This window comes from Marmota marmota, unplaced genomic scaffold, assembly GCF_001458135.2.
Source record: "Marmota marmota marmota unplaced genomic scaffold, marMar, whole genome shotgun sequence".
Classification (NCBI taxonomy): Eukaryota; Metazoa; Chordata; class Mammalia; order Rodentia; family Sciuridae; genus Marmota; species Marmota marmota.
Genome location: NW_025999990.1, coordinates 10,835,541 through 10,849,457, shown reverse-complemented (window position 1 = coordinate 10,849,457; position 13,917 = coordinate 10,835,541). Strand labels below are relative to the sequence as shown.

Here is a 13,917-nt window from a genome sequence, read left to right as displayed (position 1 = left end):
TTATATCAAAGAAGACATTTGGCATTTGTTTTTTAGGGATTGGCTAGCTTCACTTAGCATAATCTGCTCTAGTGCCATTCATTTCCCTGCAAATTCTATGATTTTGTCATTTTTTAATGCAGAGTAATACTCCATTGTGTATAAATGCCACATTTTTTTAATCCATTCGTCTATTGAAGGGCATCTGGGTTGGTTCGTATATATGGGCTAAAAATGGGAGTTCATAACCCACTTGAAGCAAAGTGTGAAAGATGATATATCAAGAACTATGTAATGTTTTGAACAACCAACAATAAAAAAAAGGGGGGGATGGAGATGTTGCTCAGTGGTTAAGGGACCCTGGGTCCAATTCCCGGTAAAGAAAGAAAGAAAGAGAGAAAGATGGGGGTGGTGGAGGGATGAATGGAGGGAGGACATGCTATTGAGCAAATGACACCAAAAGACTTGCTCAACGTAGGGTTGCTACAAGCCTTCAAACCTTAAAAACATGAAATGTTTTGGGAGTGGAATAAAGTGAAGCACAATTTTGAAAAGTTAAAAAAAATAATAAAAAAATAAAACTGCCTTTGTCAATAGCCCTTTCTATTCTGTTTCTGAGCCACTTTATCTTTCCCCCAACCTATAGTAATAAAACTGATTTGTCCAATGAAGCACACTAAAAATGGACAAGCAACTGCAAAAAGGCAACTTAGCTGAGCAAGGAATTTGAGCAAGCAAGAATTTGAGCTGAGCAAGAATTTCTGAACAGAAATGGAAATGCTGTGTGACATGAAAAGGTTAACGCTGCTGCTTTATTTTGTATTAGTATTAGACCAGCCACCTCTGTAAACTTATCTCGGGCATGAATCTGGGGTCACTGGTGTGTGCTGCTAAGTGGCATGCTTAAAGAACTAAATAGGATCAAGCTGGCTTGCATGAAAAGAAAAAAAAAAGTAGAAATGTGGCTTTTATCTGGCTAATTTGACCAGCAGACAGAACGATTGGCTCAGTCAAAGCTACCTTGGAACTGGAGATTTGTAGACTGGCTGTTTTAATACAGGATCTTTAGAAAGCTGTGTATAAATTTTTGTTGTTTCACAGAGAGTTCAGTAATTTGCATTAGGTAATATTTTGTCTTCTACAAATATAAGGCCAGATTCCTACTATAAGTCTGGGGGGAGAGGAAACATGAAGAATAGCCAAAATAATTGATAAATTACTTTTTAAAGGTATTTATTTACAAAAGTCAAATTTTGGCCACAGTGCAGCACCAGTCCAAAGTCCACTTGGAAATCTTTAATATGTAAAATACGAGTGGCTTTCCAGCATAGCATTCTTTGTACATTAATTATTTTTATGAATGTAATTTTGTCTCTTTTAAAATCATCCTAAATCAAAATTAGGGGGAGAATGAATTTTCTTCCTGGCAGTGTGTTTTCTTGGCATCTTTTATACTTTGTGGACTAATAAAATCAAAATAATACAAACATCCGATCAAAACCATCCCACCAGCAAGGCAAAATCAACTTTGTCTCCTTTCTCCAGCATCACCAAATAAACCCTGCAGACACACTGAAATCCTTACATTTGTACTATGAATTCTGATTAAAATCAAAACCTACCAATTTCAAAATAGATCCCCCCAAAGAAGTGGTTTTCCCCCTATAAAGCCTATGCCCCAAATCATTGCTTGAGAAACTTTCTGAATAGCAAACATTGCCTAGTAAAACACATGCAGTAGACAAAATATCAGATTTCTTTTTCCAGCTGTCCAGAATCCCATTAGTGCCTCTCACTTCTATCAGTCTTTTGCTATAATTAGGATGGCTCAGGGTTTATCTGGGCCTTTTTCAAAACCAGATTTCCTTCCTAGCAGCAGCAGCTGTCATTCACAAGTACCCTGATGGTCCTTGGAGACTTCTTTTGATTTACATTATGGTACAGCAATCGTGACTGTAAAGTGAAGGAAAGCGTGCACACACACACACACACACAAAAAAAACGCTGTTGACCTTGTAGATTTTAAAAAGAGGGTTCTTACCTGAGGATGATCACTCAGGTCTGGAACCTGGCTTGTTGTAAACAGGTTATTCTCCAGCATCCCTTCTCCTTCCAAGTTTGTAGCCCCTTCCTTGGGGAGAGAGTCTCCTGAAAGTGGAAGGGCTCTCGCGTCTTGCACTGCCTCTGGTGAAATTGCACATTCTCCTGTGTGGAGGTGGGAATCCCCACCAGGAGCTGCTGCTTTGGCCCAGGGAGTCTCTCTGTGACGGCTCCACACTGGTGGGTGCCTGATGGGTTCCTTGGGAGGGGAAGCGAGGGTGCCTCCTGCTGCACTTTCTTTGGGGGTCAGCTTCTTGGCTTTACCCTTCGCCCCCACTCGCTGCACCCTGGCAGGTGTCCGGATGCCCTTCCTGCTGCCTAAGTCCCTCTCCTCTCCTCTTTCTTCGACCGCAATCTCCAAACCCTGTTTCATCCCTGACTTTTCCAACCCCCCAGACGAGGGCTTCACCTCTGTCTCTGTCACCGCTTCATCCATGGTTAGCAGATTGTCACTGGCAAATTCCTCTCCTGCTTGGTGGCTATCTCTGGTTTCTCCTTGAATTCCTGGATAATCATTTTCAGCAGCCTCAGGCAGTGTGGGGAGTGGACATCTCCCCTGTTCACTCACTAAAGCTGTCCTATCCTGGTGAGGTCCCAAAGCAAGAGTTCTCCCTGTTCGCAGGGATGAGGGACTGTGCCTGGAGGCTCTGCTGCTCTTGATCTCCACTTCTTGGAGTTGTGAGTGATAACCACAGAAGCCAGTGGTGGCATCCATAGGCCCTGTGTTACCCGACACCCGAGGCCCACAACCCATTTCACTGAGGAAATGCTCACGCCCACCCAGGCCACACTCACTGAATTCCGTCTCTTCGTCATCGCTTTCTAATAAAAAAACATGCTCAGTCCCCTGCAGGTTCCTTTGCCAAACTGCATTAGTGTAATCTGTCATAACATCGGAACATTCCAGATACTCCAGGTCATCATCTGAAAACTCCTCCGTGCAGGTTAGGGTTATCTCTGGGCAAAGTTCATAGTCACTGTCGGAGTCTTCGCTGGAAACCTGGGGACTGGGTTGCTTGTTGACCGGGGCGCTGTTCCCTGGGTAAATGCATGCAATCGCCTCTGAGAGTGGAAGGCTGAAGCTGATGTATTTCTGTGCTTTGGGGGTTTTTTGAGCAGAGGTTAAGATCTCATCATTAGGGCCATCACTGTTTAGACCTCCATCTGTTGGCTGGGAGACCAAGGAACACTCTGTTCTGTGGCAACATACATCTTGTTTTTGAGGAGTATTATTTGAATTGAGGAAATTTTCTCCTGTGCCCTTTGGATCATAAGCCTCTGCAGTTTGCCTTGTTCCTTTAGTATCCGGAGCATTTTCAGAGCTGGATGCACTAATATCATTATTGGCCAATAACTGGGGTGAGCATAAGTGGTCGAATTTGAAGGAGGAAGAATCGGCTGGTGTGGGAGCCCCTGCAGAGATGTTTCCTTCTTCCTTACAAGGGTGTTTGCTCTCATCAGTTTGGTTTGTGCTTTTCTCCTCATTTGTCTCTTGTATGTCACATTTCCACCCTGTGTCCCTGTCATCTCCCAGGTCAGGAGGGGGTCGTGGGTTCTCTGATGGACACTCGACCTCAATGGTAGCAGAGCAGCAGATCATCCCCGCAGAGCTTTTGGCTGAGATTTGGTAAACGGCAGCATCGCTTTTGGTACAGCTAGGATGAAGAGAACACACAGGTAAGTGTGGACACGCACGCCAATGTTTTACACGTCATGGTGCACAAGGAAATAGCTGTCCTTTTACTGCATGCTCAGAGAGATCTGTGGTATCCCTGGAAAAGGGGATTGCGGTCAGCTGCCCCTAGTGCTGAAATCCTGGGAAGTTCAGCATTTCCCCTTACGGCTTTCCACAATCTCACCCTAAATTGAAAATGCCAATGATTACTTGGATAAATAGAGGAAATGTTTTATTTAGTTTCTCCTTCTCCCCCTTTAAGTCAGTTTTGTGTTGTAGGAATTTCAAAGAGCAATATTTCTTTCTGGAGGGAGACATTGTACACAAGTAACTGAAGTATCGTACCTCATGTGGTGGAACATAGTCAACAGTAACTCCTTTTAAGACCACACTGAAGGAGTGTAAAGACAGCACCACAACAGGATTGTGTATGAAGGGCAGTGCCATTTCCTCCTTAATTTAACCCGACTAAAGCCTGACACCCATTGGCTGGAAACCTATATCCACATGTCATCCCAACTACATAGATCAAGCCAGGTGCTTGGCTTTGGCCCAGCAGGGAAGAAAAGAATCCTGAATCAGACTGAGCCTGCTCTCCCTGTTCCAAGAGGAACAGTGCTCCTGTGGCTCCTCTATTGAATAGGGCCACAATGAGTTGGAGACTGGAGTGCTTTACTGCCTCATTTCCTGCCAGGATCTTTTCCCAGGCTTTGCAGTCCCAAGAAATCTCATTATATCTGTATACGTTGCATTCTTGTTTCTCTTGCATTTGACATCATTGTGATATTGCCGACTTCCCTCTATGTGTCATTTGGCTCAGAAGTCAACAAGCATTTTCAGAAGGCAAGAGCTGTAGGTCTCACTTGGACTTAGAGCAATGTTTAGATCTTCATTGATGATACCCTGTGTAAAAGAGGCACAGATGTCTAACTCGGAGGATGGGGAGTGGTGGTCAATGTTAGACACAGAAACTCTAACTCTTTCTACCACATACTTTCTGTTCTTCACTGGAGGGAGCCCTCGGCCTTCTCAGACCCATACATGCGCATAAGCTTTAATTCACCAGGTACCTATTCACATGGGCCTTGTTTTGAGAAATCAGAGATCAGTTCCAATGTCAATAATGCTCAAAGGAGTGAAAGGAGGACACACCACTGTGGGTCAGGCTTGGACATGACCCAGAGCTGATATCTGGCTCTGCCCTGGCCAACAGCTCAAGAATTCTGAAATTTAAGACAACTTTCTGAAGGAAACAGTACCTGTTCCTATCCATTTTGCAAACTTATTCAGGTTTGAATGGGAAAATCAGGGTGAAGGAGCTTCATAAAGCCAAAACTTCACACCAAATGTGTTCTCCAAAAATATGGAAGTGCCAGGCAACCCCTGGCTCTTAAGAAACATACGGAAGAATCATCCCAACACTCTACTGGAAATTCTTAGATCAGAGTCCCTGGTTGAGGAACTGTGCACATGTTTTTAAAGATCTGGAGCCATTCTAGAACACATGGTCCTCGGCCATGCTCAGAGCTGTCCGCATCCTCATCCTCCTTGACTGGGCTTAGGTCTCCTGGTGAAAGCTGAATGTTTAGCTGAAGAAGAGGGACTTTTGCTGCAGTTTCACATTGCTAACGTCACTCCCTTCAGGAACTTTGTCAATTAATTCTTGGGGTTTTAGCCCTTAATTAAGAGTTTATAGGGAGCATAAAAGAACACCATGGACTACTGGAAAATCCCAAACAATTCAGATTTTCTGACCCATTTAGCCCATGCAACCGCTGCCACAGAAACCACCTACCCTGAGGCTACCTACCCATGACTTGGGTGGAAAGAAAAGGAAAAAAAGAAAGTAAGACTGAGAGGCTCAAAGGGCCAATTAAGAAACAAGAGGAAGAGAGATGATTCCCAAGACTAAAGGAGAGACAATAAAAAGAGTTTTAGAAAAATGTGGAGAAAATAATTAAGTATATTCAACTTAATGACTAACAAGAGGTTATCATGACTTAGTCATTAATAATTTTATGACCCATGTGTTTTAGTTGATATAGGATTTATAATCCCTCCTAGGTATACTAAGTAAAGAGGAAAAGGAACTGGATTAAGCATAATTAACTTCTTGCTGGTAAATGAAGGCCTTTGAGTTATGCTTTGCAGTTGACACATCCTTGATAATTATCACTAAGTAGCTTATAAAAGAGGAGGAGAAAATTGGGAAAGGATTCCAATGTCTGCTGAGCGCCTTCTATGTTAAACTTCTATGTGTTTTAGTCAGCTTTTTTTATTTATCACTGTGGCCAAAAGACCTGACCAGAACAACATAGAGGAGGAAAAGTTTATTTTGTCTCATGGTTTCAGAGGTCTCAGTCCATAAGACGGCCAACGCCATAGCTCTAGGTCTGAGTTGAAGCAGTACATCATGACAAAGAGCATGGTGGGTGGGGTGGGGGAGCAGCTCAGGACATGTCCACAGGAAGCAGAGAGAGAAAGAGCTCTGCTCAACCGGAGACAAAATATAAATCCCAAAGGCACACCCCCAGTGACCTCCAATCACACCTCACCTGCCTGCAGTCACCACCTACTTAATCCATATCAGTGGATTAATCCACTGACTGAGTTAGGACTCTCAATCTAATCTTTCCACCTCTGAAAATTCTTGCATTGTCTTACACACAAACTTTTGGGGACACCTCATATTTAAACCATAACACAGTGTCGAGCTATTCCCTGTGGGCAAAACAGAGGCTCAAAGGAGTGAAGCAACTTCCCCCAAATGACAAAGCTGGGGAGTGGTAAAACTGGAATAAAAAAGCAGACTTCGGATTCCAATGCCTGGCGCTGTGTGTGCTGTTAGACAACTACGTTCAGAGAAGGAAACAGTGGGATGCAGAGGTCACTGTGCAAAGGAAGAGTCTCTGTCTCAAGCCTTTGCCTTGATCAATTGGCCAACATGAGCAGGGGATGTGCTAATGCTGAGCACTGTTAATTACTGAGAAGCCAAGGAGGTGTGTGAGAAATTCTCAGAGTATTGTGGGTCACTTCTGTGCTCAGCTGTACAGTCCACACTGGAAAGAGAAGAGACTCACAGAAGAGACTTCATTGGGAATGGCTAAGACGATAGCGGATAAGGGGGAGTATAGAATCTTTGCAAGATGCTGGCAAAGAGACATGTGTGCCCCACAGTGATTTCACAGGAATACAAAGCCACCCCAGAAGAAATTCCCTCAACCAGTGAGTTCCCTCTTTGCCTATCTTTTCTTTGGGTTAAAGGACGTAATATCATTTCTCCACCATGTTCAGAAAGCCTACCTCAAGTTCTCTAGGTTCTTTCTAAATTAATCATTTCCTGGTAAAGTAAAAGACATTCATGTTACTGTATTGGGTGGGGCTTCTTCTGAGCAGAACCCCCAGAATCAGTCTGAACTAGAAAGTCTGAAAGCATTTTGGTATCAAGTCTCTTTTGTATCCTTCAAAATAACTGAGGACTCTAAAGAACCTCAGTTTGTGTGGCTTTTATCTATCAACATTTTATCAATCAAAGATTAAAAATTTTTAAAATTTAAATATTTATTAATTCAATTAAAATAAAAATAAATGCATTACACACCAGCATAAATAATAATCTTATGAAAACTATTTTTTTCCAAAACAAAGCAAAATTTTATTAAAGGAGCATTGTTTTAATTTTTTCATATATTTTTAATATGAGGCTTAATCAAAGGTAGCTGTATTTTTCAAAATCTTTTTATGCATTCAGTGTGATGAAATACAGTGTTTGGGTTGAAGAATATGAAGAATATCTGGCCCATACATTAATGAGAATGTTACCGAAAGCTTGGTCCTTCTCCCCATGACAATCCAATAATAAAGATTAAGGTTTTGAGAAAATGGAAAAAGAAATTTATTGCTTTGCTAGCAAAGGAGAAACACAGGGGACTCCTGTCCCAGAGTCTATAATTCTCCCATCAGATGAAACAGTGAATTTTTGAAAAGATGATTCAAAGGCTATAGTCCAGGTGTTCCCTGTCCAGAGTTGTAATTCACTTGCTAATTGGAGAGAGAGTCATTTCTTAGATCTTTTGGCACCATCCCTGAAGTCTGCAATGTGACTTACTTTGTTCTTGTGGAGGGTGTGTGCAAAGGGACAGAACTGGATAAATGGGGAAGAAATGTAATCCTAATTTCCCTGAGATTAGGGAGGGGGTGTGGAAGAGAAGAAGAAAAGGAAATATGTCCATTTTAAAAATAAGTCACAGTGGCAGAGCAGCAAGGGCTATATTCAAAGCATGAAGTGGACCACTGTTACAAGTATGTCAGAAAGAGGAAATAGAGAAAGAGGAAGAAAGAATATTTGAGGAAACTGCAAATCACTAGTTCAGAGAAGGGACTGGATGATATTTTTGGTTTTCTTTGAAGCGCTAGGTTCACTTTGTTCATTTGGGGGAACATCAGCCAAATATCCACGTTTGAATAACCATCATTTGTCCATTATTCTTTCAGGGAAAGACTTGTTATCCATGAGAAAAGTGGCTAGTTCAGCTTGCAACTTAAGCAGCGACACGGGTGCTCTGCCTCACCAGCTGAGGCACCTCTGCATGTTACCCACTTGATCACATGGGCATTAAAAGGGCTTTTGCTGAGTTTTCAAGATTTAATAGCCATTTTTACTGTTGTATCAAGGATGTTATTAAGTAAAACACTTTGCTGTTTTTAACTATAGCCATCAGGTGGTAAAGGAACCTATGACAGCTAATGCGGTCTGGGGGTGTTGCCTTGATTCAGCGCAAAGACACCAACCTACTCACCCTCCACTGCTTTTCTATCATCAGTGCACAGGTCAACACACTGAAAAAGGCAAATAATGCAAATACTGCCTGAGTTTTTTGTGATAATAGTTTTGACCTCATGAATGCCCACCAAGATTTTTAGGAACCACCAGAGGTCCATGGAACACACTTTGAGAAACTCTAAATTGGAGAGAGCTATTCCAAAGGGAAGCTGTCATGCACAGTCATCTCATGGGATAACACCCAATGGTGGAACCTGGAAGATGGACCTTCACTTGGACGGTTGGCTATTTTATTTGGTATGACCATTGATGGGTCCTCTTGGGCAGATGTCTTAATCTCTGTTTTTCCTTATTTGCCAAGGGAAAAGAAGACATATGTCTGGGCTCCCCCTCTAGAGATTCTGACTCAGTGCTTAATGCATGGGTCTATGTGATTTATTGGGGGCAGAGGAGGCTGCTTCCATCAATTCTAGAAGAGCTAATCCTGGAAGTTCCTCAGGACCCAACCAACTAAGCAGGATTTTTGTGCTTTGGGAATAAGGGGTAAAAATGTACAAACTAAAAGGGACAAGAATCCACAAGTCTAGTAACCTTGTCAAGTAAAAGTATAAAAACAATGGGCTGGGAAATAGATGTAATGAATGCAAAAGGAAAACACAGAGTAGAAATTTATTTTCTCTGGTGAGAAAGAGAAATGTGCTTCTCAAAACTGATATCTTTAAATCCTTGCATTTTAGTGGTCATCATCACACAGTCCTAAGGGTTCTGTATTTTCCTTGCATTATTCACACATCTCATTGGCCATTAAGGTGGGTGGCCCCACTGGCACAAACAAAAATAAAATCAGGACAAGTTTTCCCATTTGAACTGTGGGTTATCCTGGCTATCGCTGCTGCCACCTTGCCTTTTGTCTGCCCCAAGGCCATCTTCCCACTCCCAAACCCCATTACCAGCAATCCTAAAATTGCTAAAGTTCAAACTGCCACTTGACCAGGTGTCCTGAAGATGGGGTTCATGGGAGAAGCTGGAACTATGGGCTAGAAGTAAGATTTGGAATCCCCTCTGGATTGTAGGTATTACACAGCCACCAGCATTCCATTTTATCATGCATCCCACTTTCCTGTGAAAGAAAACAAGATCTGAGAGAGACACATCTGCAGGGTCTTCACCCAACCAGCCAGGACTGTGGGGGTAGACTGAAGCTTCCCATCTGGATGTCCACTGTATAAGCCTTGCACACCCATGCCACAGGGAAGGGAAAGAGGTCTTAGTTGAGAAATGCTTGCACGATGACATCTGTGTCCTTTGGTTGGTCATAGCACCATGTTAAGGTCATAATGTTTTCTTAGGCAATGTTACTCTATTTTATTACTTGCCTAACTGATGTTGTCAATGATCTTAATCAAATTATTCAGATAACTGAAGAAATAAGAAGGCTTTGATGGAGTTTTTTTGTTGGTATTTATCCATTTTGCTTTTTTTGGTTTGTCCTGGGCATCCTCCATGCTAAACATGAGCTATACCACTGAACAACACCCACAGCCCAAGACTTTGTTGTTGTTTTTTTCCCAAGCCCCAAAGTTCTGTCATAGACATGGAGGAATTATAATCTCGAAACACACAGAATTTCTGGATCATATTTTCTACAATCTATTAGATATCTTTTGAAATAAATGAGGAGATTCCTCAATCATTTACCAATTTATCCAGTAATTTATCCAACAGATGGGTGGGACCCACCTAAAAGGGACCTCTGAGCTGTGCCTGGACCTGTTTTTCTCTCACCCACTTGGGTCCTTCACTATTCTGCTCTCTACCACTAGGGCTGACCCCTTGAGGTGGTCACTTGAGTGACCACCACTCCCAGGCTGCCATGGCCTCCAGCGTCCTATGGTGCTTGAAGTAGGAGAGACAGGAGATTGTGGGGTGGGAAGAAGGGAGAAGTGAGCTTCAGGTAGTATTCCCACATGTGGCTGCACCTCCGTGGTGGCTCCAGGTCCCACAGAACAGCCCACCAGGGATCTGGCTTCTGGCTCATGGTCTGTGACCCAAACTTCTAGTCTTGCTCCTCCCTTGGTCTCTTATCTCAGAAAGTGATGGCTTCCTGCTGATGCCCATCTCAGGGTGACCTCACTGTTCCTTGCTTGGCTACTACATAACCCTGCTTGAATGTGCAGGGTGTTGTTTGTTTTTGTCTTCCTGGTTGACCCTAACAGATACAGAAATAGATTTGAACCTGAGACCAGAGATGTGATTTGTCTTCCCAGCTTAAAAAAAATGATAGGAAATATCTACCATGTATAAGACCTTGTGTTAACCACTCTATAGAAGATAAAGATGCTTAGTTCCTAGATCCTTTCCTCGGGAGCTTCCCATCTAATAAAGGAAATGAAGTGTCCATACAAATAGCTATAATACAGGACAGTGTGTGCTAAGTGCCATTGAAAATCACGCCAATTATAATGACTCAGGGCAGAGGGCAAGAGAGTGAGGGTAGGTTTCCTGGGGAACTTAGCAGCTGAGGCAGGTCTAAGAAACATGGCATGATAGTGGCAGGAAAGATGGCTCGTGCCCTGTGTTGGGGAGGGAGCTAGTCATCCCGGGCAGAAGGAACAGCCTATAGGTGGGAGAAAGTAGGAAATCTCCAGGCCCTACAGGAAACAACCAGTTTTTATTTGGAAAGTGAGGGCAAAATAGGCAGACAGGTAGAGCTATTTACTATTTAAACAGGAACTTGAAACAGTGAAAAGAGATACTCTTACTTTACCAAAACAACAGGCAGAGACTGGGGCCATGCCAGGGAAGCGGAGGGTGATCCAGGTGAATCAGGAGAAGCAGCAGAGCCCAGACAGGAGAAGGTTTTTTAACCCATTCTAAGGGCTTTGGAACTCAGGCTCCAGTTCACTGGGAAGCAGATCAAATAACCATTCAGGGAAAGATGAAAGGTGATTCTACAAGGTCCTCACTGTGTTCTGCATGCAGAGCCAAGTGAGGAGAGAACACTTGCTCTCCACATCTGATATGGCCTATGGCCCTGATCGAGCAGGAACACCCCATTCTCCCATATGTCCAGCTCTATATGCCTGGCACACCCCATGGGACCAAAATTGGTCTGACTTGGCTCCTTCCCTGGGCAAGCTGTCAACGTTGCTGAGAGGGAAGGCTTTGGGTGCTAAACAGGGAGCACTACGTGATTTACAAACCCTAGTGTCATTGAATTCCAAAGGCACAGTTGAGGCAGCAACTGCTTCTGGTGGTTAGAAGGGGAGAGGTCAGGGTGGCCTGGATCTCCAGGGAACAGAGCCAGCACATGGAACTTGAACCCAGTGGGTAGGGATTAAACTTTGGCCTGGTGGCCAAGAGGGGAGGGCATTCCGGGCAGATGTACCAGAGCTCATATGAGCAGGTCATGTGTGGGGGTCAGCAAAGCAATGAGCTGGCATGGCAGTGACAGAAGGAAGAGCTGGAGGGGGAGAGGGCCCCGAGGACAGGAGTGGTGTTGGAAGAAGCTTCTGAGCAGAAGGCACAGAGAAAGGCTGAGGGAGAAATCTGCAGGACAGATTTCCGTTTCCTGTTGCTCAAGTGCAACTCTGAGCAGATCATAAAGTCAGTAAGGTGTCGTGTTTAAGGGACAGACTTAGCAACAAGCAAGCCTGGGAATACACACCAGCCCATACACTGTGTGACCTTGGACGAGCTACTTAACAGCTCTGGACGGTAGCTGTACCTACACCAATGGGAAATGACATAAGGATTAAGAGAGTTGATTCCTATAAAGTTCTTAAAGCAGAGGCTGGCACACAGTAAGTATAAAATCAGCAGTTCTCAACCCTGGCTGAATATTAGAATTTTTTGGCGCACTTTTTAAAAATACCAGTGCCAAAGGAGTTTCAGGGCAGTGAAATCACTCTACCCATTATTGTCATGGTAGACACATGTCATAATGTAAGGTCTGTGAATTTTAGCAAAGGTACCACCATGATGCTTGATGCAGTTTATGAGGGAGTCTGTGCCTGTGTGAGGAAAGGCAATATATAGGTCATCTCTGGACCTACTGCCCAGTTTTAGAACAGATGAACCTAAAAGTGCTCTAAAAAATAAAAATCTATTTAACAATACCAGTGCCAAGCCCCTCCCAAATATATATATATTATTATATATATTTGTGTGTGTGTATGTATGTATATGTGTGTGTGTGTGTGTGTGTGTGTGTATAGCAGCATCTTAGGTGAAACTGCCATTGTATTTTTTAAGCTTCCCAGTGATTGGAATGGGAAGCCAGAGCTAAGAAGCACTGAGCTAAATGAATATCAGATCTTGTGCCTTAAAGCCTCAGCTCAGGGAATAAGATCTTTTCCTGGGGCTATTTGGGGAGTGGCTTCTTGGCTTTCCTTGGGCACAAAAAGCACTTCATTTTGACAGCTCTCTGAGCTCCTGGGAGCATTGCAGAGACACCACAGATACTTTGAACACAAAACGAGCAAAGTGAATTTAGAAAGGAAGAAAATCCTGTGGCATAACTACTACCACCACGCTTAGTTAACAGAGAAATGACTCTTCTTATCAAAAGAGAATTTAGGCCGGGTGCAGTGGCACATGCCTGTAATCCCAGCCACTGGAGAGGCTGGGGAAGGAGGATCACGAGTTCAAAGCCAGCCTCAGCAATAGCAAGGTGCTAAAAAACTCAGTGAGACCCTGTCTCTAAATAAAATACAAAATAGGGCCGGGGATGTGACTCAGTGGTTGAGTGCTCCTGAGTTTAATCCCCAATACCCACCCTTCCAAAAAAAAAAAGCAACTAGAAATACCCACACTTTCAGCACCTAACAGATCACCAGCCTAGCTAGCATAATGTACCAGAAATCTCTAAGCCATTGTGATAGTATTTTAAAATCCTAAATTAAATTGTAAATCAGTTTGATTTAAAGCCCAGCATTATGGGTACAAGAGGAGAATGTAACATTAGACCACAGCAGGTGGTCACAGGGCCCCATTTCATAAGTGTCACTTGCCAGAGGTCCCAGCATGCTTTAGAACAGCCAGATAGCATAGAATTCTGAAGAACCATTATTGCTAATTCATCAAGAGCCCAGCACACTCCAAATTAGCCTTTGCCTGATCTAGCCCAAACCTGCTTCTGGTCTGAAAAACCCTACCATTCCATTCTACCAACTGCTCAGACAAAATGACAACCCCAAATCCATCTTTCACTCCCCTCCTGCATACAGTCCAACAGCGACTCCTATCAGATATAGCCAGAACCTGGCTGCTTCCTGCCACCTTTTCTAGGACCCTCCTGGCTTGAGCCACCATCTCAATTCCTGCAATGGCTGCTTGTGGGAGTGGGGCCCAGCTGTCCCCTGAGTCCTCTGTAAACATT

General features: G+C 43.5%; 1 protein-coding gene across 3 annotated transcripts in view; it reads right to left on the bottom strand.

The window, feature by feature from the left end:
• The window catches only part of Alpk2 (alpha kinase 2), a 114,052-nt gene that overhangs the window by 74,297 nt on the left and 25,838 nt on the right, over window positions 1–13,917 (bottom strand). For all 3 annotated transcript variants that reach the window (XM_048806156.1, XM_048806155.1, XM_015482185.2), the window contains exon 5: window positions 2,021–3,734. In XM_048806156.1, the coding sequence (XP_048662113.1) occupies window positions 2,021–3,734 (1,714 nt within the window). The remainder of the gene's footprint in view (window positions 1–2,020; window positions 3,735–13,917) is intronic.